The sequence below is a fragment of the Cardiocondyla obscurior genome, linkage group LG27, assembly GCF_019399895.1.
Source record: "Cardiocondyla obscurior isolate alpha-2009 linkage group LG27, Cobs3.1, whole genome shotgun sequence".
NCBI classification, from domain to species: Eukaryota; Metazoa; Arthropoda; class Insecta; order Hymenoptera; family Formicidae; genus Cardiocondyla; species Cardiocondyla obscurior.
The window spans coordinates 480,172-501,419 of NC_091890.1; the positions used below are offsets into that span (position 1 = coordinate 480,172).

General features: G+C 44.3%; 4 protein-coding genes across 4 annotated transcripts; all 4 read left to right on the forward strand.

Moving 5' to 3' along the window:
* Positions 1-234: 234 nt before the first annotated feature.
* LOC139112148 (uncharacterized) lies at positions 235-2,178 on the forward strand. Its single transcript, XM_070672962.1, has 2 exons — positions 235-368; positions 453-2,178. Exons 1-2 carry the CDS (start codon positions 235-237, stop codon positions 2,176-2,178), a joined length of 1,860 nt encoding a protein of 619 aa, XP_070529063.1.
* A 138-nt stretch (positions 2,179-2,316) lies between these two features.
* On the forward strand, positions 2,317-2,991 carry LOC139112149 (uncharacterized). The gene has a single exon (XM_070672963.1). It carries the CDS (start codon positions 2,317-2,319, stop codon positions 2,989-2,991), a length of 675 nt encoding a protein of 224 aa, XP_070529064.1.
* Positions 2,992-3,123: 132 nt separating this feature from the next.
* On the forward strand, positions 3,124-3,588 carry LOC139112150 (uncharacterized). The gene has a single exon (XM_070672965.1). It carries the CDS (start codon positions 3,124-3,126, stop codon positions 3,586-3,588), a length of 465 nt encoding a protein of 154 aa, XP_070529066.1.
* A 15,285-nt stretch (positions 3,589-18,873) lies between these two features.
* On the forward strand, positions 18,874-20,817 carry LOC139112221 (uncharacterized). Its single transcript, XM_070673094.1, has one exon. It carries the CDS (start codon positions 19,844-19,846, stop codon positions 20,765-20,767), a length of 924 nt encoding a protein of 307 aa, XP_070529195.1. The 5' UTR covers positions 18,874-19,843; the 3' UTR covers positions 20,768-20,817.
* Positions 20,818-21,248: the final 431 nt, after the last annotated feature.

Below are 21,248 nucleotides of genomic sequence, written 5' to 3' on the forward strand. Positions count from 1 at the left end.
CGAGTGCTGTGAGACAAGTGTCTCGATTTAATCGCGTGCGACACGTTTTGAGTTTTTGCGACACTGTCGCGCGTACATAAACATTTCTTTTGTATGAAGTCTAAATATAACTGTTTTCAACCGAAACTGTACTCGATCCCGTCTTTTCATACATTTAATGGTCCTTCGAGCCGGATTTGAAAGAACAACAGTGCGGTACGGTGACAAGTGCAGTGAAAGCAGACGACCGCAAGGATGGAGGCGCTTGTTGAAGGTCAGCGGGAACTTCAGGGTCGCATGAGCCGCACAGTGGCTAATGTCAAAAAGGTCGGCGCCGCCAGAAGAACCGGCCCTATGCTGGCTTCTGCAATTGTGGCCTTGGACAAGAAGTGAGACCTATTCGAGGAGCGTCACGATCTGCTTCGACGATCGCACTGGGACGCGTTAAAGGTACATGATTACCATCTCACTAGCGTTATAGACGTCGCGGAAAGCGTGTATCTTGACCAGCGAGCAGAGTTGCTCAAGATGCAGAAAGATCTGACTGCGGATCGGGTGGTCGAGCGACCGCAGAGAACTGTGGTCCCCGCGCCTCCGCGAACGACTATTCCTAAGATCGAGATTCCGAAGTTCTCGGGGCGATTCGAGGAGTGGCCGTCTTTTCGTGACCTATTTCAGACTCTGATTGTGGATGACATTGCCTTGGCGAACGTAACGAAGTTGCACTACCTCAAGGTCGGTGTAAAGGGGGAAGCCGCGTCGCTAATTAGTGAATTTTCCACGACGGAAGATAATTTTGTCAGGGCGTGGGATTCGTTGTCTGGCTTCTACGACAATCAGCGCTTGCTGGTGCGATCGGCGTATGCAGCGTACACCTCGCTGCCTAAGTTGAGGACGGAATCGGCGGAAGGACTGAGGAAGCTTTTCCTCTCAATGACGAGCACGGTCGGATCATTAGCCAGTATCGGGCGGCCCATACACTCGAGCGAGGATCTCTTCGTCTTCACTACCGTGGAGATGCTAGATCCGATCTCCAGGCGGGAGTGGGAGGCGAGTATTGGCGACTCGTCCGACACTCCGTCGTACGCCACGCTCAAGAGGTTCCTGGAGAAGCAGCTGCATACTCTGGAGGCGGTCAAGGTGGAAAGAGCGCGGCTTGAAACCAAGAGCGGAGATCGCTCTTCCAAGCCCGTGCGATCTCATCTCGTGAAGACGGCGCAGACGAAGGCCGAGCGTGACAGATGCGCGCTGTGTCACAGGGACCATTTCGTCATGCTGTGCGAGGCATTTAAGAAGAAGTCGCCGAAGGAGAAGAGGACCTTCGTGGTGCAGGCTGGCCTCTGCTGGAACTGCTTGGGACGTCACAGAGTGGCCGATTGCCTCTCGACCCGCACGTGTACGGTGTGCAGCGGCAAGCACCACACGGCTCTCCATGAGGCGACGGAGCCGGGGGCGGGCGCGAGTGCGTCCGCCACGAACAGGACTGACGCGACCGCTTCGTGTCATTTCGCGGAGGGGAGGAGAACCGTCCTCCTTGCCACGGCGCGAGTTGCTTTGCGCGATCATTTCGGCAACAAACATCACGTTAGAGCTCTCATTGACCAGGGCTCGGACGCGTCGATGGTCACCGAGGCGCTGGTGCAACGACTGCGTTTGCCGCGCGAACGATCAAACACCGCGATCTTCGGGGTTGGCGGACGGCAGTACGACACGGCGAGGGGCGTGGTGACGTTGCGAATGGCACCCCTGTGCGGGGGATCGGAGACATCGTGTCGGGCGATTATCTTGCCGCGGATTACGGTTTATGCTGGGCTGGCCAGCACGGTGGCGCGCGACTGGCCCCATCTTCGGGGGATACCGTTGGCGGACCCGGACTTCATGTCCGCCGATCCTACGGACATTCTTCTTGGTGCGGACGCTTACGCAATGATTCTGCGCTCGGGAGTGCGACGCGATTCCCCCCGAGATCCCATCGCGCAGGAAACAATCTTCGGCTGGATCGTGTCGGGCCCGGTGGGCGATGCGGTTGCGCCCTCATCAGCGGTGGCCTTGCATAGTGAAACGGATGGTTCACTCGCTGCCCTGATCCGCGGTTTCTGGGAGCAGGAGGAGACGACGCCTGCGGCCGGGGCGGCGTCCCCGGATGATCGTAAATGCGAGGAACATTACGCGCGAACGCATCGACGCAAGGCGAACTGACGTTACCCTGTGCGGTTACCCTGCGCGGACGACTTGTCGAATCTGGAGCCCACCAGAGCGCTCGCTCTCCGAATGCTGCACTGCATGGAGCGGCGCTTCAGCCGAGACGCATCCTTGAGCGGAAAATACTCGGCGTTCATGCGGGAATACGAGGAGTTGGGTCACATGACCCGCGTGAGCGATGCCGAGGCTCCGGCTGCGGTCTGTTATCTGCCCCATCATGGGGTGTTGAAGGGGAAGGGTCCGGACTCCAAACTAAGAGTCGTTTTCAACGGCTCGGCGGCTTTGAGCGGCGGTGAATCGCTCAACAACAAACTGTTCACGGGGCCAAATTTACTACCTGTGCTTTCGGACGTGCTTCTTCGCTGGCGTCGGCATCGCGTGGTGTTTACGGCCGACATCGAAAAGATGTATCGGCAAATTGAGGTGCATCGCGCGGATCGCGACTTGCAACGAATATTGTGGCGCGCTGACCGTGACTCTCCGGTGGTCACCTTTCAGCTCAATACAGTAACGTATGGCCTTGCCTGTGCCCCGTTTTTAGCCATTCGCACGCTGAATCAATTGGCGGAGGACGAGGGACGGCGCTACCCTTTGGGCGCGACGGTTCTTAGGCGCGACACGTACGTCGACGATGTTCTGGCCGGCGGAGATTCTGTAGAGGAGGCAGCAGCGGCGCTCAGGGACGTGCGGGCATTGTGCATGGCCGGCGGGTTCCCGCTGAAAAAGTGGGCAGCCAGCAACGAGGACTTGTTGCAAGAAGTACCGTTGGGCGACTTATCTCGACCAGGCGTTCGCTCGTGGTCTCCTTAGGACTGCCACACTGCACTGGGCCTGCAGTGGCATCCTGTTCCGGACGTTTTCTCGTTTCGGGTGCGCACTCTGCCCACGGACATCGTGACGAAGCGCACCGTTGTGTCACAGTCGGCTCGGTTGTTCGACCTCATGGGACGGCTGGCGCCTGCCACAATTCGCGCGAAAACATTTATTCAAGGCCTCTGGTTGCGTGGCCTTGACTGGGATGCCCCGCTCGCGGACAACGACCGAGATCGCTGGTGCAACTTTGTTCATGACCTCGCCGCGCTTGAGAAGGTGCGTGTGTCGCGGTGGATGCGGCTGTCGGGACTTCGGGAGGTTGAGATTCACGGTTTCGCCGACGCTTCGGAGCGGGCGTACGCTGCCGTTGTTTATTTCCGAACGCGGTCCAACAGTGCGTCAAGCTGGACGGTGGCCTTGGTGGTCGCCAAGACCAAGGTATCTCCTCTCAAGCAGGTGTCCTTGCCGAGATTGGAACTCTGCGCCGCGGTGCTGCTGGTGAGGTTGGTGGCTCACGTGAGGGGACTTCTCGACCTTCAGGGCAAATCCATCCACCTATGGTCGGACTCAACGGTGACGCTCGGATGGATCTGACGTCACCCATCACGGTGGACAACTTACGTGACCAACCGTGTGTCGGAGATCCAACTCACGCTGCCCGAGGCAAGGTGGCATCATGTGGCGGGCACCGAGAATCCCGCGGACTGTGCCTCCAGAGGTGTGTCTCCTTCCGAGCTGGTGCACTCGTCCTTATGGTGGCGGGGCTCAGCGTGGCTGTCCGCGGACGCGGACTTCGGAGCGGGGGATGAGGAGGCTGTGGCGGAGGGGAATCTTCCCGAGGCTCGGATCTCAGCGCATGCCTCGGTCGTTGCTTCTGATGCGAAGAAGCCTGAATGGATCGGCAAATTTTCCTCCCATTCACGGCTGACTCGCGTCGTGGCCTGGTGTTTCCGGTGGCGCCGAAGGGACAATGTTCGCGCAGAGTCGCCGGGCCTTTCGGCCGAGGAGTTGCGCGGGGCGCTACTAGCCGTGGTGCGCGGCGTTCAGGCCGTCCTCCTCCAGAGAGAAGTGCAGCTTGTGGCTTCTGGCGCTGCGCTTCCTAGGGCTCACTGGTGTCACAAGCTCTCTCCCTTTTTAGATCCTCAAGGTGTTCTTCGAGTGGGCGGCCGTCTGAGGCATTCTCTCTTATCGTACGACGAGAAGCACCCTGCCATTCTACCACGAAGTTCGCACCTGGGTGCCTTGCTGTTCTCTTCTTGCCACGCTCGCGCTCTTCATGGTGGAGTTCAGCAGACTCTGGGCCTCCTGCGACAGCAATTTTGGATTCCCGGCGCTCGAGCCGCGGTGAAGAAGGCAATTCACCGCTGTGTGACATGCGTGCGATGGCGGGCGGCGGCCCCGACCCCCCTCATGGCGGACCTTCCTTCGGCAGGGGTGAGGCCGTCTTGAGCATTCCAGCACACTGGCGTGGATTACGCTGGGCCGTTAATGCTGCGGGCTGACAAGGGCCGTGGGCGGAAGGCTCACAAGGCTTTCGTTGCCGTGTTTGTTTGTCTGTGCACCCGTGCTGTGCACCTTGAAGTGGTGTCAGACTACACGTCTGAGGCCTTTCTGGCCACGCTGCGACGCTTCGTGTCCAGGCGTGGCCTCCCGCAAGTCGTTTACAGCGACTGCGGGACGAATTTTGCAGGTGCGGAGGCAGAACTGCGCGAGATGTTTCGAGCCAGCAGTCGTGAGGCCCAACGCATTCACCGGGCACTAGCTGAGGAGCACATTTCCTGGCGGTTCAACCCCCCCGCCGCTCCCCACTTCGGAGGCCTTTAGGAGGCGGCCGTCAAATCGGCGAAGCATCATCTTCGACGGGTGGTCGGCACCGCCACTCTTACCTTCGAGGAGATGACCACGCTGTTGGCCGGCGTCGAGGCGTGTTTGAATTCACGCCCCCTCGCCCCCCTGAGCGACGACCCGGACGATGTCTCGGCCCTCACCCCGGGCCATTTTCTGGTGGAATCTGCTCCACTGGCTGTTCCGGAGCCCACCCTGTTGGACGTCCCTTCTGGCCGTCTGTCGCGCTGGCAGCTGGTCGTGCAGATGCGCGATCATTTTTGGCGTCGATGGTCGGGCGAGTATTTGCACGAACTCGCTTCAAGACCAAAATGGGCAACTCCCGTCTCCCCGCCTCAGGTGGGACAACTGTGCCTAGTGCGATGCGAGATTTCCCCCCCTGCGCGTTGGCCTCTCGCAAGAATTACGAAGGTGCATCCGGGCGACGACGGCCACATCCGCGTGGTGACTGTCCGCAACGCGGCCTCTTCCTTGGTTCGGCCCGTCGTCAAGATCGTGCTGCTTCCCGTTGGCGACGAACCGCCTTCGGACCGTCCGGTTAATTAAATTCTCGCGTTTGCAATTGAAGCATTGTGCAACGTTCCGGGTTTCTTGCGGTTAGTTATATCAATTAACTTTTCCTTCTGTCTTTTGCTTGGTTCATTGAGCTTCCTTGTGGTTTCATTTTTTTTTGTATTTTTTCATGACAGCATTGTTCGGGCTGCTCTGCGATGCAGCATCATTATGACGTGAATTCATTTCATTTTATTTCCCGCGCGTGCATCGCGTCTCTGCTTTGAGAGGCGTCGTCCGAGCCTGTGTGCAGTGCACATGACGTTTTGTTTTAATCGCGAATTAACTCTAGTTAAATCATTCCGGCGATACGACATTGTCTTTAGTAATTCGCGAGGCGGGCGGGATGTTCGGAAAGAAGAGAAAAACCGTCGCTGTCACCGCTTAGCGAGCCGGTGCTGCGTGGATCACGCCGCGCCCGCGTGCCGAACAGCTGGCTTCGACGCCAGCCACGATATCAATATTTTCAGCGCGCCTTGGTGAGCAGCGAGTCACCTCAATTTAAACTCCTATTTTTGTCGCCGTCACGCCGGTAAAATTCATCTGGAGCGATCTAGATCACTCCATCGTGACGTGTTTCCGGCGCCGGCACTTTCCAGAAAATGCTAGACTTTTTCGCGGTATAAAAAGAGCGGCTCCTTTCGGTGCGGCACAGTCGTCTCTTAAATAGCGTGCGGATTCCCCGTTTTTTTTGCCACCTGTCAATTGCTCGACGCGTCGAGTGCTGTGAGACAAGTGTCTCGATTTAATCGCGTGCGACACGTTTTGAGTTTTTGCGACACTGTCGCGCGTACATAAACATTTTTTTTGTATGAAGTCTAAATATAACTGTTTTCAACCGAAACTGTACTCGATCCCGTCTTTTCATACACATTCTTTCCTTTTATTCATCCCTAAATAAAAGTTTCAACAGATAGTTGTGCCAGTCTTAAAGAAAGGAAAAGGAGAAAAAGTGGAAAAATACAGAGGGGTGACACTGACACAAACAGGGTATAAAGTGTATACGTCGGTTTTGGAGGGAAGGATAAAAGAAGTGGAAGAGAAAAAAATAGTGCCACAGGCAGGATACAGGAGATACATGGGGACGTTGGATCAAATTTATGTTTTAAACCACCTGATAAATAGAAGAATAGAAAGAAAGGAGGGAAAGCTAGTAATAGCTTTCATTGATATGAAGGCAGCCTTCGATTCTGTGGACAGAAGAAAATTGGTGGAAGCAATGAGAAATAGGGGGATAAAAGAAGGGTTAGTAAAAAGGTGCGAAGAGATATTGGAGGAGACGAGTAGTAAAGTTAGAGTAAAGAAAGAGGAAGGGAAAAAATTTTGGACGGTGAGAAGGGTGAGGCAGGGATGTCCGCTGAGCCCGAGCTTGTTCACGATCCTGCTGGCAGACTTGGACGAGGAATTGAAAAAGGGTGGATGGGGTAGAACTAAGATAAAGGGCAGGAGGGTGTACTCGTTGGCGTACGCGGATGACATTGCACTGATTGCAGAAACGGAAGCAGGAATGAAGGGAATGCTGAAGACATTAGAGGAATATGTGGAAAAAAAGGGATTGGAGGTAAATGTGGACAAGACAAAGGTGATGTGGTGCCGAAAAGGCGGAGGGAGATGAAAAAGGGTAAAGTGGGTATGGAAGGGTAAAGAAATAGAGGAGGTTAAAAGATTTAATTATTTGGGATATGTAATGACAAGGAATGGAGATCAGAAAGAGAACGTGAAGGAAAGAGTAAAGAAAGCAGCAAGGGTGATGGGACAAATATGGAATATTGGCAAAAAGAAATTTGGAAAAGATTGGGGCAGAAGATTATGGCTGTTTGACAGGCTTGTATGGACAGTAATGAGCTATGGGGTGGAGATATGGGGGTGGAAGGAAAGGGAAGAGATTGAAATGGTGCATGAGAGGTATTTAAGATAGATAATGGGAGTGTCACATCCTGATAAACGTAATTATTTAGTCCGTTTTTGAGTCAATTTATCTAAGAATTTTACCCGGGACCGAACAAGGATTGTGAAATTATTTCTTTATTTTTAATCGTCTGAACCGAAAAAATAGAAATTTCTATAAGTCACAAAACGCGGATCTGCTTTAGGAATAATATTAAAATTCGGATAATTGATCTGGGAATCAATTGAAATTAATTTATATTTCGGTTTAATAAATTCAATTATTTGATTTAATTTCTGGATTAAGGAGAAAGGATTTTGTTTTGCTTCAAGGGCTCTTTTGACTTGGTATCGGAGTCGTTTTATTTGAACTCGTTTACCGGCGCGTTTCTTCATTTAAAAACTCCAAAATTTTAGTTCTTTTGCTTAGCGACGGCAGCAGAAAATCTCCGAAAATCTTTCTGCGCGCGCTCCATAAAAAAGCGACCGAACCAAACGCGACACTCTTCGTCCGCGAGGTTCTACAGAAACACCTCCAAGGAGTATCACAATAAATAATGACAATAAACAAATTAACTCAACTTCCTTTAATTTAAAATCCGACACCAAAATTAAATTTAATCGAAATAAAATATTGAAATTAAATTAACAATAACAATTTATTTAATATAAAATATTTACCTTAAATTCCCAATTAAGTTATAAAATATCTCACGATCTTTCCAATAGATCTTCAACTCTCAATCTCTCAAGATCTTAGTTTAATTTCCTCGTTTCTCTCGCTCAATTATTCTTTAAACTCGATCGGAATCAAACAACTCTTTCTGACCATCAATCGCTTTGTTCGCAATGATAAATGCTCTATGGTAATAATTACTCCGTACTAATTTATAACTGATTGATGAACTAACTGCTCGCGCTTCTTCGCACGTTCTTTTATAGGATGTGGTTTTCCTTGTCCCCGCTAAAGACTTGGTTCACCACCTCTTTCAAAAATCAAGGAGGAAGGGTACTTTAAGATCGATAATTAAATACAGCTAATTAGTAACTGTTCTCCCCGTCGTTATTCGATCGATAATTAAATACAGCTAATTAGTAACTGTTCTCCCCGTCGTTATTCGATCGATAAAATCAATAGTTTCATATAGTTATCCCGGCTAGGTCCCACCCGGTAACAATTGCTTATTGTCGTTCTTTAAATAGAATAAGTTTTAAATTTCTTTACATTCCAAAGTTTTATTCCCACAGTTTAATAATTAAAATAATGAATTTGTCAGCATGTGACAGGAGTAAGTAGAAGTGTGCCGGGGTATATAATGAGAAAGGAATTTCAGAGGGAAAAGTTGTCTGGGAAAGCGGGAATGAGGGCTTGGAAGTACGAGAAAAGATTGGAAGAAGGAAGAGGGGAGGTTTTAGCAAGAGAATGCTGGGAAGAGATAAAGGAGAGCGAGAAAAAGAAAAACGAGTGGGAAATGGGAAAAATAAAGGGAGGAATTTTTTGAAAGATTAGGGTGGACGCTGAAGAGGATAGAAGAAAGAAGAGAAGAAGAGGGACTGAGAGGTGAGGAGATAGTGGTGAAAGATAAAGAATTGCAAAGAAAAGAGAGATGGGAAAAAATAAGAATGGGGAAATTTAATAAGTATTATGGAAAAATAAAAGAGGAAGGAGTACCAGAATATTTAAAGAAGGGATGGAAGGAGAAGAAATAGCAAAGGGTGGCGAGGTTTAGAGTGGGGGATGATATGAGGGGAAATAGATAAAAAAGTGTAGGATGTGTTTGGATAAGGAAGAAACGTGGAAACATGTTTGGGAGGAGTGTGTAAACTGGGGGGACGGGAGGAGTTGGGAGGAGGCAGTTGAAGATGTATTGGGAGGGGAGGGAAATGGGGAGGAGTGGTTGAGAATACTGGAAAGGGTAAGGGAAGGGATAGGAGAGAATAGAAGAATGAATGAGGTAGACTATGAAGATTTAAAAGCGTCGGAAGCGGGGGTCCATGAGAATGAATGAGAAGTAGAGTAAGAGAATGATTTTTGGCGGTGTGAGTGTAAGAACGTATGGGTATCTTTCTCTCTCTCGTGTGCTAAGCGGTGTTTAGAGAAAGTAAGAAAAGCGAAAAATAGGAAGTAAGTTATTTGCAGGGAAGGATAAGAAAGAAGAGGAATTAAAAGAAGATGGAAGATTGATAAGAAAGAATAAGGTAGAAATAAGAAAGCGTCTAGGAGATAAACCGTGGTTTTTTGTTGTTTTTTTTTATTTTATTTGCAGGATAAAAGAAGTAAGAGAAGATTGTAAAAAAAGACAGAAGAGTGTAAAGTTGATAAAAGAAAAAGAAGAGAAGAAAAAAATAGGGATAAGAAAATGTTATAAGGCGAGGATGTAATAGATGGAATGGATAAGAAGCGTAAAATGATAGAAGGAAATAGTGGTGATAAAGGTAGTCAGTAGTGAGGGGAAGGTAGAGAAGGAAGGAAGAAAAAAAAAATATGTAAAGTAAAAAGAGTTGGTGGAAGTTAAAATGTAAGGAAGAGATGTTATATGTAAGGAGATGTTTATAAAGAAATGTTATTAGTATGGTTAAGTTTGTAGAGATTTAAAGATTGTAAGGAGACGAAAGTCCGAATGTATAAAACATATACACTATGTATTAACTATGTATTGTATAAACGTACATAAAAAGAGTGGATTTAATATCATACGTATATAATTTTAATCGTTCAAAAATCTTCTTTTTTCTTTATTTTCTTATTTAGAATTTGTCTTGCAATAAATTATTAAATCTTACAATGCAAAAGAGTATATGAGATTATGTTAACCTTTCTTATACAATGCCGAAATATAAATGTTCATACATACATACAACAAATTCAGTCTACGACTTCTACGAGTCTAAAGATTGTTTTTGATTGGTTGACTTCTTTGTGTGCGTTAAAATAACTGATGACATCTATCGGATATTTTATGATTGGTTGAATTATTCTATGCACTTTCTTATTAACTTATTCTTACGTTACTGTTTAAGTTTACGGTTTATGCAATTTGTGTGCTATACACTGTTAGAAATTTCTTAGTGATTTTAATAAACATGTAATGGAAGCATGTGTTCATTCCCGTAAATGAAATGTAATGAACACTGTATATTAACATTCATTTACTGTTCTTTTAAAATTTCATTAAAAAATATAATGAACACTGTGTTAAACCGTGGTACGGTGCGGTTGCGGGTTCGTTCGCCGGAACATTTGCCACACCAGAGAGGAGCCGGGTGTGGGTGAAATAAATCTTCTTTTATAAATGTGTTGCACTTTTTATTTTCCTGTTGTTACACTTGATACGCGTCGCGTTACTTCTGATAAGAATGCCCGCGACGGCTTCCGAGCCGTCGCTCATATACTTCGCCGAGTTGCAATCTCAGCGAGTTTCGGCCGCGGTGGTTGACCGGAGAGGTTCGTCAACCGCACGGGCTTATTCTAATTATTATATACAGGTTTATCGCCCTATTTCGACATCGGGCGATAATCCCGAGGTCCTTGCCCGATGGCGAAAGTGCAGGGCGATTTTCGGAATGGTTTGCAACCAGAGCGCATTCTTCAGAATGCTGCTCAGGTTACAAAATTCCTCCTCTCTTGGGGAGAAAGGGGTCGGGGTTCGTATTTTTCCCGACTCCTTTCTTTTTATGGTTGCAGCCAGTGATGGGAATTTTAGCTCCGAGCAACATCGATGTTACTGGAGTGGGGAACCACGCACACACGCCGACGTCCTGTCGGTGAGCGCGCCTCGCTCGGCCACACTCGGCCTCGCTCGGCTTGCAGAAGAGGACAGATATATATATGTTCCGTCTTCTTTGCACCGAGGCAGCTACGAGTCGTAGCCTACGTCGGCCTACGACTACGATGAGTGCACACATCGCGCGATGCGGCCCGCGTGAATCACGGGCACTAAGATACATGTTTCTCTTTGCAGGTTGTATATTAGAATACGATGTGGTCTTCCGCACTACTCAGGAGGTGCAACTTACAGTGCGTTAGGTTTTTTAACGTGGACCTTCGCCGGTAGCCATATCATACCACATTTCTTAATATCTTTACCAATTTTAAATTGTTTAACACGCAAAGTGTTCGACAAACTTAATATTAAATTGTTAATAAATAAACTGTCTAACACGCAAAGTGTTCAACAGATTGCGTATACTATATGTCGGAAGGATAATTTTTTACGGGAGTAAATGAAAAAGAAGAGCGGCAATATTAGTTATTTAAATTTTTATTTTAATTAGAAATATTATTAAAAAATTGATATATAACTAGGCGTTCGTCCCGGTCTCGGCCACAGTTTATTTATTAACAAATTAATATTAAATTGTTAATAAATAAACTGTGGCCGAGGCCGAGGCGGTAGACGAGACCGGGGCGGACACCTAGTTAAATATCAATTTTTTAATAATATTTCTAATTAAAATAAAAATTTAAATAACTAATATTGCCGCTCTTCTTTTTCATTTACTCCCGTAAAAAATTATCCTTCCGACATATAGTATACGCAATCTGTTGAACACTTTGCGTGTTAGACAGTTTATTTATTAACAATTTAATATTAAGTTTGTCGAACACTTTGCGTGTTAAACAATTTAAAATTGGTAAAGATATTAAGAAATGTGGTATGATATGGCTACCGGCGAAGGTCCACGTTAAAAAACCTAACGCACTGTAAGTTGCACCTCCTGAGTAGTGCGGAAGACCACATCGTATTCTAATATACAACCTGCAAAGAGAAACATGTATCTTAGTGCCCGTGATTCACGCGGGCCGCATCGCGCGATGTGTGCACTCATCGTAGTCGTAGGCCGACGTAGGCTACGACTCGTAGCTGCCTCGGTGCAAAGAAGACGGAACATATATATATCTGTCCTCTTCTGCAAGCCGAGCGAGGCCGAGTGTGGCCAAGCGAGGCGCGCTCACCGACAGGACGTCGGCGTGTGTGCGTGGTTCCCCACTCCAGCAACATCGATGTTGTTCGGAGCTAAAATTCCCATCACTGGTTGCAGCTCGGCCGGAAGTTCGCGTTTTTTACATTTTCTTAAAACTAATACAACGGCGAATACAATTATCGTAATTACACTTAATATTGCGCTTGCTCCTGTTATATAATATATTAATATTTTTGTATTCGCAACGTGGTAATTATTTTCTAGGTCTTTATTCATTTCGTCTAAATCTACGCTTAATTGTAATAATTCGCGCTGATTTCTTATGACAGGTTCAAGCTGAATCTGCCTAAGTGCATTAGTAATTACTGCGGTGTTATTCGTACGTATTGATGCGTGTGTGAAATTGTAGGTGGGAATATGCGTGCGTATTTCCCTTCCCCTCATCGAGGAATGCGTCTGTATGGTGACGTCTGGCGTGATTAATTTGCACACGTCGTTTATTTTAATTATGCCTGTGTGGCTTATTTTCGCCCTTTTTACTGGCCTATCTTTACAGCGTATTTCTATTAATTGTATGTCTACTGTGGAATAGATCCATGCTTGGGGTTCATTTAATGTTATCCACAAGCTTACGTTTGATAATACATATCGCGTTTCGCATGACGTTGGTTGCATTTCTGGTTCTATTAGTGCGGTGATTTCGCATGGTGCATTATTCGATACTTGATATGATGAGTAGCTATTTTCGCATACGAAGTTATCGCGATTATTTCTGCAGGTTTTAAGTTCTTCTGCGCTTAGTATTATGTACTTATTATTATCATTATCTATTGCTATATATTCGTCGGTGGTTTTAATTATTTTAAATAAGTTCAAGTGGTCATGTACAGGGAATACGGTAACCTTTTTTTAGGCTGTATTTAACGTAGTTTACTATTAGAAATTTTAACACTGCTACGAGTGTATAATAGCTTTGATAATACGTTTTGAATGAACAATATTTTTCAATGGTGTTCCAGTTTATTTGATTTATTTTGAAGGGGAAATGGGCTCCTCCTGATAAATGCGAAGTGGCTTCTAATAATTCTAAGATTATGTCGTTGATCGGTAATAATCGAGCGTTTAATATTCCTGTTTTTGCGTGAGTAATGAAGTCAATCGTGTCCTGTAAGTCGGTCAGTAAATCATTTGTCAGTATTCTTAGGTTGTTCATATATTCGGTTACCTCTAGCTGTTGCGTTACTGTATCTAATTGCTGACTCAAGAATGTCGTTGCATTCATTACAATGCGATCGTGGTGCTCGAGTATAGTTTCTAATTTCTGTATTCGACCAATTGTACTGTTGATAATTTTAATTTGGTTTTTTGCTACGTGTTGTATTGTCTGTTGATTTGCATTTAATAATTGTAATTGTTCCGTAATTCGCTTATCGTCTTCTGCATCCATTACACCAAACAATGTTTTCGCGGCTGAGCCTATTATATCTAGTAGGCCACTTTTTGACCCTTGGTTTTCGTACAGAGATGTTAATGCATTTAATGCGGTCGTAACCTTATTATTTTGCTTACAAACTATAGAGAATAAATTGTGACATTTTTGTTGTAATACTACACCATTTTCTTTTTCGCGGATTTTGATACACATATTTTCTGCTTCTGTCATTTGTGTTGTATTTTGTGATATCTAGTAGTAAAATCTTCTGTGTTCGTTATTATCGCAATTGTCCAGGATGAATCCGAAAGTTGAAGTTGTCCGCAATTTTCATAGTATAGCTCGGGTTCGTGTGTGAACGGTTTTATTTCGAATGGCGCGATTTCACTCTTCCCTTTTGTCATGGTGAGCAAGAATTTGTAATTTTATATGTGAGTTGGTTTATGTGCTAGTGTATCGTGAACTGAATCTGATCGCTGATAAGTTATTAAAATGTGTCAATTTAGCTAATTTTATGTCAGGTTTGATTCTCTTGAATAGTCGCCGGTGCTATCGCCTGACGTTTCTTCAGTCTGCTACTGGAATTAGTATATAACGGACATATTATTTTTTCTTTTGTGTGGTTAACGAGTGTGTTGAAAAAGAGCATAAAATTTTGTATAATATTTCTGGCGCCTTCGCGACGCGCCGTTAATATGAGATCTTCGGCATAGGATCTCGCTAACAAAAGAAATCGTTTAAATCTTTATTGCGTGCCCTACCTTGGGCCTGGCGATAGCAAACGCATATGAAAATTGAGCTGTCTGGTTCCCCGAGCGTCGGGAACCCCCGAAGATAACATTTAGAACAAAGGATCTCGCTGCAGATCCCTGCGACTTTTCCGACCCAGCGTCAGTCTCACTACGCTAATTCGACGACGAACATCGCAAATCAGCTTAGATTCTTATAGTGTATTAAAGCAAAATAAATTTCATCTCAAAGACAAGAACAAAACAATCAGTTCTTTTATTTTAATAATTGCCAAAAACTTCCCAGCACTCGCGCTCTCGTGTTCGCATTAACAGAGTGCGTAGATTTTTGGTTAAAAAAAATTTTTTTTTTTGTTACTTTAATTTTTTAATTATGTGTTTTAATATTTTAGTGGATATGTACTGTGTCGAGTGTTCTGCTCGTTATGAGCCGGGAAACTGCGTTCTATGCGCTTCCAGGAGCGCTTTGAGATCCCGTAGAATGCTCTGGCTGCGGACCGAGCCAAAACTTAAAATGCAGACCAGTCGGGATTTGGAGTCCCGTTGTGTGGAAGTTATTCCTGACGAGTTCACCAATAAGTTTTTTTCATTTTTTTTTTGTATTGCTTGGTTTTTGCTTGCTTTGTTGTTGTTGTTGTTGTTGTTCTTTTTTTTTTTTTTTTTTTTTTTTTTAATATTCTATAAACACTTTTAGGCGGTTTGCATTGACTTTAAGTGTTCTTCGTCCTTTCTTAATACTGTAATTTACGTTGCTGTGCTTTTCCGTAATTTTATACGGACCTATCCATAACGCGTTCAGTTTTTTCGAGCGTCCGCGGCGAACGGGTTCGTCATATAAAAGAACTAAATTCCCTACTTGAAACTCGTGTCCGCGGGATTTACGGTCGTATGTGATTTTAGCTTTAATTTTTTCACCCTTGGCATGTTCGCGCGCTAGGTGGTTAGTGGCCCGCAATCTCTCTCGAAGTTCTTGCGCGTAGTCTTCGTATGAGTAGGTAGTTTTTGGTGCGGTGGTTAGAGCTGTAGGTATTGTTGCTAGATGTCCGAATACTAACTCGAAGGAGGTGAATACTGTGGCTGTATGTGACGTAGTGTTGTACGTGAACATTGCGTACGGCAGCCACTCGTCTCAGTCCGTTTGATCTTGTTCAATGTAGTGACGCAAATATTTGGCTAATGTTCGGTGCAAACGCTCTAACGCTCCGTTAGTTTCTGGATGGTAGGCTGTTGTTTGAATCTTATGAATTTTTAGTGATTTGCACATATTTTTAAAGACTTCACTCATGAAGTTTGTGTCTTAATCGGAGAGAAGTCGCTCCGGTATCCGTATTCTAGAACAATTTTAGTTACGAATGCTTTCGCGACTGTTACTGCTTCCTGATTTGGTACGGGAATTGCTTTATTAAATTTTGTTAGTCCGTCTTGAAAAGTTAATATATATTTATTCCCGTTGTGCGACAGAGATAGGGGACCTACTATGTCTAGGGCACATTTTTCGAACGGTTTCTTCGGTGTGTCGGTCATTACCAGTGGCATTTTTGTCTTTTTACTTAATTTATTTCGCTGGCAATATTCGCACTTCTTAATATAGTTCTCCACGTCCTTGCTTAATCCCGGCCAGTCGTGGTGTAATTTGATGTGTTGCAACGTGCGACTGACACCTTGGTGGCCGCCCGTTGATATGTCGTGATACTCGCGTAATAAGTTTGTCTTTTTTTCTTCTGTATACTCTCTTCTTTCTTGGCACGTGTTCACCTGACGTTCGCATTCTTGATTCGGTGGATTCTTGCTCAGAGCATCGGCGTTGGTATTACTTTTCCCATCTTTATGTACAATTTTGTAATTATGTTCTTCGAGTTGTAATCTCCATCTAATTAATCTTGATCCGGGGTCGTTTACGTTGAACAACCACGTTAAAGGCTTATGATCTGTTACGATCGTGAATGATGTGCCAAAAACGTACGGTCTGAAATGTTTTACGGCCCAAACGATTGCCAATAATTCTTTTTCCGTGGTGCTATAATTTCTTTCCGTTTTATTTAATATACGGCTTGCGAACGCGATCGGGTAATCTTTTTCTATTTCGCCTTGTAAAATTATTGCTCCTATGCAGTAATCTGACGCGTCCGTCGTGATAATAAACGGCTGTGTGAAGTCCGGATAACTTAACACTGGTGCTGTCGTAAGCTTTTCTTTTAATAATTCGAATGCGTTTTGTTGCTCGATATTCCATTTGAATTTTTCGTCTGTTTTTGTAAGTGCGGATAGCGGTCTTGCAATTTTCGAAAAATTTTCAATAAATTTGCGATAATAACCGGCCAACCCTATAAACGACTGTACGTTTTTTACTTTTTTGGGAATTCGAAAATTTTTTACGGCGGAAATTTTTGACGGGTCAGATCGGACACCATTCTTAGTTATTAAAAGTCCCAAGTATAGTACCTCCTTGCGCAGGAACTCGCATTTGTCCGGCTGTAATTTAAGATTATTTTCGCGTAATTTCTTAAATACTTCTTCCAATCTTTTATTATGTTCGTCCAACGTAGGCCCGAACACGACGATGTCGTCTAAATATACGAGACATTTGATTCCTTGTAAACCCGATAGCACCGAGTTCATCATCCTCTGGAATGTGGCCGGTGCATTTTTCAGTCAGAATAGCATACGGTTGAATTCGTAGTGGCCTTCAGGCGTCGAAAATGTAGTTTTCGCTCGATGATCTTTATGCATTGGAATCTGATGGTAACCGGACGCTAGGTCCAGTGTAGTAAAATACTTTGCGTTGCCCAATTGGTCAAGGATTTCGTTCATGTTTGGGATCGGGAAGGAGTCGCCTATAGTAATATCGTTTAACTTCCTGAAATCAACGACGATTCGTAATTTTTGTTTTTCGGAAGCATCAATTTTCTTGGGTACTACCAGTATCGGTGCATTGCATTGGCTGGAGCTTGGTCGTATAACGTTGTTTTGTAGCATCTTCTTCACTTGTTCCTTTACTTCCGACTTATGTTTCTCCGGTAATCTATACGGGCTACAATTGATTGGTCGGGCGTTTGCTTCTGTTACAATCTCGTGCGACACGGAGGTCGTGCAGGATAAATGATCTCCCTCGAGGTAGAAGATGTCGCAAAAATTTTGGCATATTTCGATTACCTTATCTTTCTCTTCTTTATTTAGATGCGCTACTCGCAGCTGTTTGCGTACGCATTCCTGTCGCCTCAGCACGTTCTCCGTTCGCGACGTGTCGGGTATCGCGAGCGTGCTGACCAAGCATTCGGATGGCACGGCTTCTATCTGTACGAGTGGAGTATTTAATTCTATCGGCTTTTCTGTAATATTTAATACGCTAATTTTGCAAGTATTTTCTTCCGGTTTTACTAGGCAGCTGCCAATAAAACTCCGGGTTTTGGTTCTTTTGCGTAGACTATTCCTATTTGATTGTGGCTCGTAACGGCTTGTACAAACGTTTCGATTCGTGGCGATAACGTGATTTGCGTGTACGGCTGTAACTTGATCGGCACCTTGTGAATTGTTGTAACCCGACAGCGCACGCTAGTCATTGACCACCACGCGCGACACATTTTTACACACAACTCAGCAGATTACCAAACTGTTGGAATCTGCTGAGCTCAAGAATCCGTCTTGTCAGCCTTTCGACATCACGCGCTATCAGCAGAAGGCAGTAGGACACGCGGCCACTTCCTTCTGCTATTTCGCTGACAAGACCAAAAATAATAATATATAATGCATGAGCTCCGAAGCTCGTGCAAGTCAGTTCGGGAGTTCGAGGTAGCGACTCGTAACTCTATCACCGAAAGATCAAGGAGAAATAAATCCATCAATATACTTTATACAACTAAGAGTATATTTATTTATAACACCCGTACACCGATTACACTGGAAGGTGAATATTCGGAGGATGGACCCCGTGCACCGCTCCGGGTGCAACAGAATTATCAATTGTCTCTTCTCTACGTCGTATACTGTGGGATGTGCCTTCAAGAAGTCCATGTCTAAGATCCCTTCGTAATTTATGAGAAATGCATCGGGCACGACGTGCATGATATGATTGTTGTATCGGTCCCGTAACCGGATTGTCAACTTCGCGATTCCTATGGTGCGAAGTTGGTGGCCGGTCACACCGGTTAATGCCGTAGACTCCATGTACACTGCCCAAAAGTGATATAGCATAGAAAAATTCTATGCAAAAATTGTCAAACTTTGACCGACGGTAACTCCGCGAAAAATTTTCGTAAAATTATGATTTTTTTTAAAATAAAAGCTTGAAATCCCTACTTTAAGATGCTGTAGTTGGATTTTAATTTTGATTTATTTTTAGTACTATAACATCTCAAAATGTAAGAACATGTTTAATGCATTAAAAATTACAAAGTTTAACGAAACGTACGGACTTGCTACATTTTTTGGGATAGATGCTGTTTGCAAAAACATAAAATCTAAACCTTTCTCTTTAATTAAAAAAAAAATAAAGGTTGCTGCGATTTTTTTTCGCAAAGATACAGCATTTTAAAGTAACCCTTGCATTTTGGCATATACCGCCGGCATTAGCATTACCCGATGTGCACCACGGGGAAATTGCCGGTCGGATTTTGCACATTATATGGCCCTGAAAAGAGCCGTTTTTGAGTGTGTGCGTGTGCGTGTGTGTATGTGCTTAAATTTTAATAATATGTATTTCCTCCGCGTTGTTGGATCATTGCTTGTAATCGGTTTCTCATATTAATACAGGCTTTAATTTCTTTTTGTGAAATGTCATTTCAGATTTGAATTAGAGTTTCTGATAAATCTTCAAGATCGACAGGTTGTCTTGTTAAATTTCGCAACCTACGACCCATTATGTCCCATACATGTTCTATGGGGTTCAAATCTGGACTAACTGCAAGATGTGGAAGCAGTCTAATTGAATTTTTCGCCATAAATTCGCGGGTAATGCGTGCGGAATGCTTCGTGCGTTATCTTGCATAAGAATAAAATTTCATTCTATGCGACGACTCATTGGTAACACATATCGTCGCAAAATTTCTCCTACATAACGTACCACTGTCATTCTTGAGCTGGTAGGACAACAAGATTAGTACGATGATTCCAAGTGATTCCTCCCCCTACCATTATGGAGCCGCCGTTGAATCCTCTTACAGGAGCGACGCACGCTCTGTCATACCGCTGTCCCCGACGACGCCAAACTCGAATTCGTCCATCAGAACCGAATAACGAAAATCGTGATTCGTCGGTGAAGAGCACATTTTGCCGTTGCCGCACTGTCCAATAAACATAAGTTTGCGCATATTCTAAGCAAGCACGTCGATGCTGAACATTTAACATCGGTACACGGCAGCGACTCCGAGATAAGCCACCCGGTAAACGTCAGGAAAAGCTCCTTGCAACGTTGAGCGATAAAAAACGTTACATCATTCATTATCGCAACGTGCAGCAATGTATGCGTCATGGTCTTCGCGTTACAAAAATACATCGCGTATTAAAATTTAAACAATCGTCATGGCTTCGCGCATATATTGAGCTTAACACAACATTTAGAACTGCAGCAACAAATGATTTTGAAAAGAATTTATATAAATTAATGAACAATGCAGTATTTGGCAAAACCATGGAAAATGTACGCAATCATGTCGATGTAAAGCTCATAACACAATGGGAAGGTAGATTCGGTGCTGAAGCGTTGATTGGGAAACCAAATTTTCACAGTCGTAGCGTTTTTGCTGAAAATCTTGTGGCGATTGAAATGCGTAAACTCGAGATAAAATTTAATAAGCCGATTTATGTTGGTATGTGCATTCTTGACATATCCAAGACATGCTTATATGAATTTCATCACGAGTATATGCAACCATTGTATCACGATAAATGTAAAGTAATGTACACTGACACAGATAGTCTCATATATTATATCGAGTGTGATGACGTGTATGAGACTATGAAACGTGACATTAACAGATTTGATACGAGCGATTATGCACCCGACAATGTATATAATATTCCACTCGTCAATAAAAAAGTGCCCGGTTTGATGAAAGATGAGAACAATGGTGCGATTATGACCGAATTCATAGGACTTAGATCAAAAATGTATGCTTTACGAGTCGATGGTAAAAGTAATACGAAAAAGATTAAAGGCGTAAAAAATAATATTGTAGCAAAGACGATAGCATTCGATGATTATGTGCGATGTTTGCGGGAGGAAATCGAAATGACTCGGCAGCAGACATGTATAAGATCGAAGTTGCATGAGGTGTATACCATACGCGAAAAGAAAATTGCTCTAAGTCCATACGATGATAAGCGATATATCGTACCCGGTTCTACGAAAACTTTACCATGGGGACATTATAAAATACAATTGTAACAAAAAATGTTAATATATTTTCTCAGTTTTATATACACTTGTGTATTACATATAATAATGTATATGAATGTAAAATTAAAAAATTGTATTTATTATACAACATTATTTTTATGTATCCACCCAGTGAACATTATGACGTCTTAAAGATGTCTTAAAGACGTCTTAAATTTTACAAGACATCTTTCAGAACTGTCTATAAGACGTCTTAAAGACGTTTTAAAGACGTCTTACGACCCGTTTTCTGACGCCTTAAGGATGTCTCACAGACGTCTTAAAGGACATTTTCAAGACACATTTAAGACGTCTTAAAGAAGTCTTAATTCCGTCTTTTAGGACATGTTTAAGACGTCTTTAAGACATGTGCAAGACGACTTTCAGACGTGTTTAAGACAACTTTACGCGTCCCCATAATTAATAATAATTATTAATTTAATTGCAATAAAAAATACAGAAATTAATATTGTTTTTATATTTGTTTAAT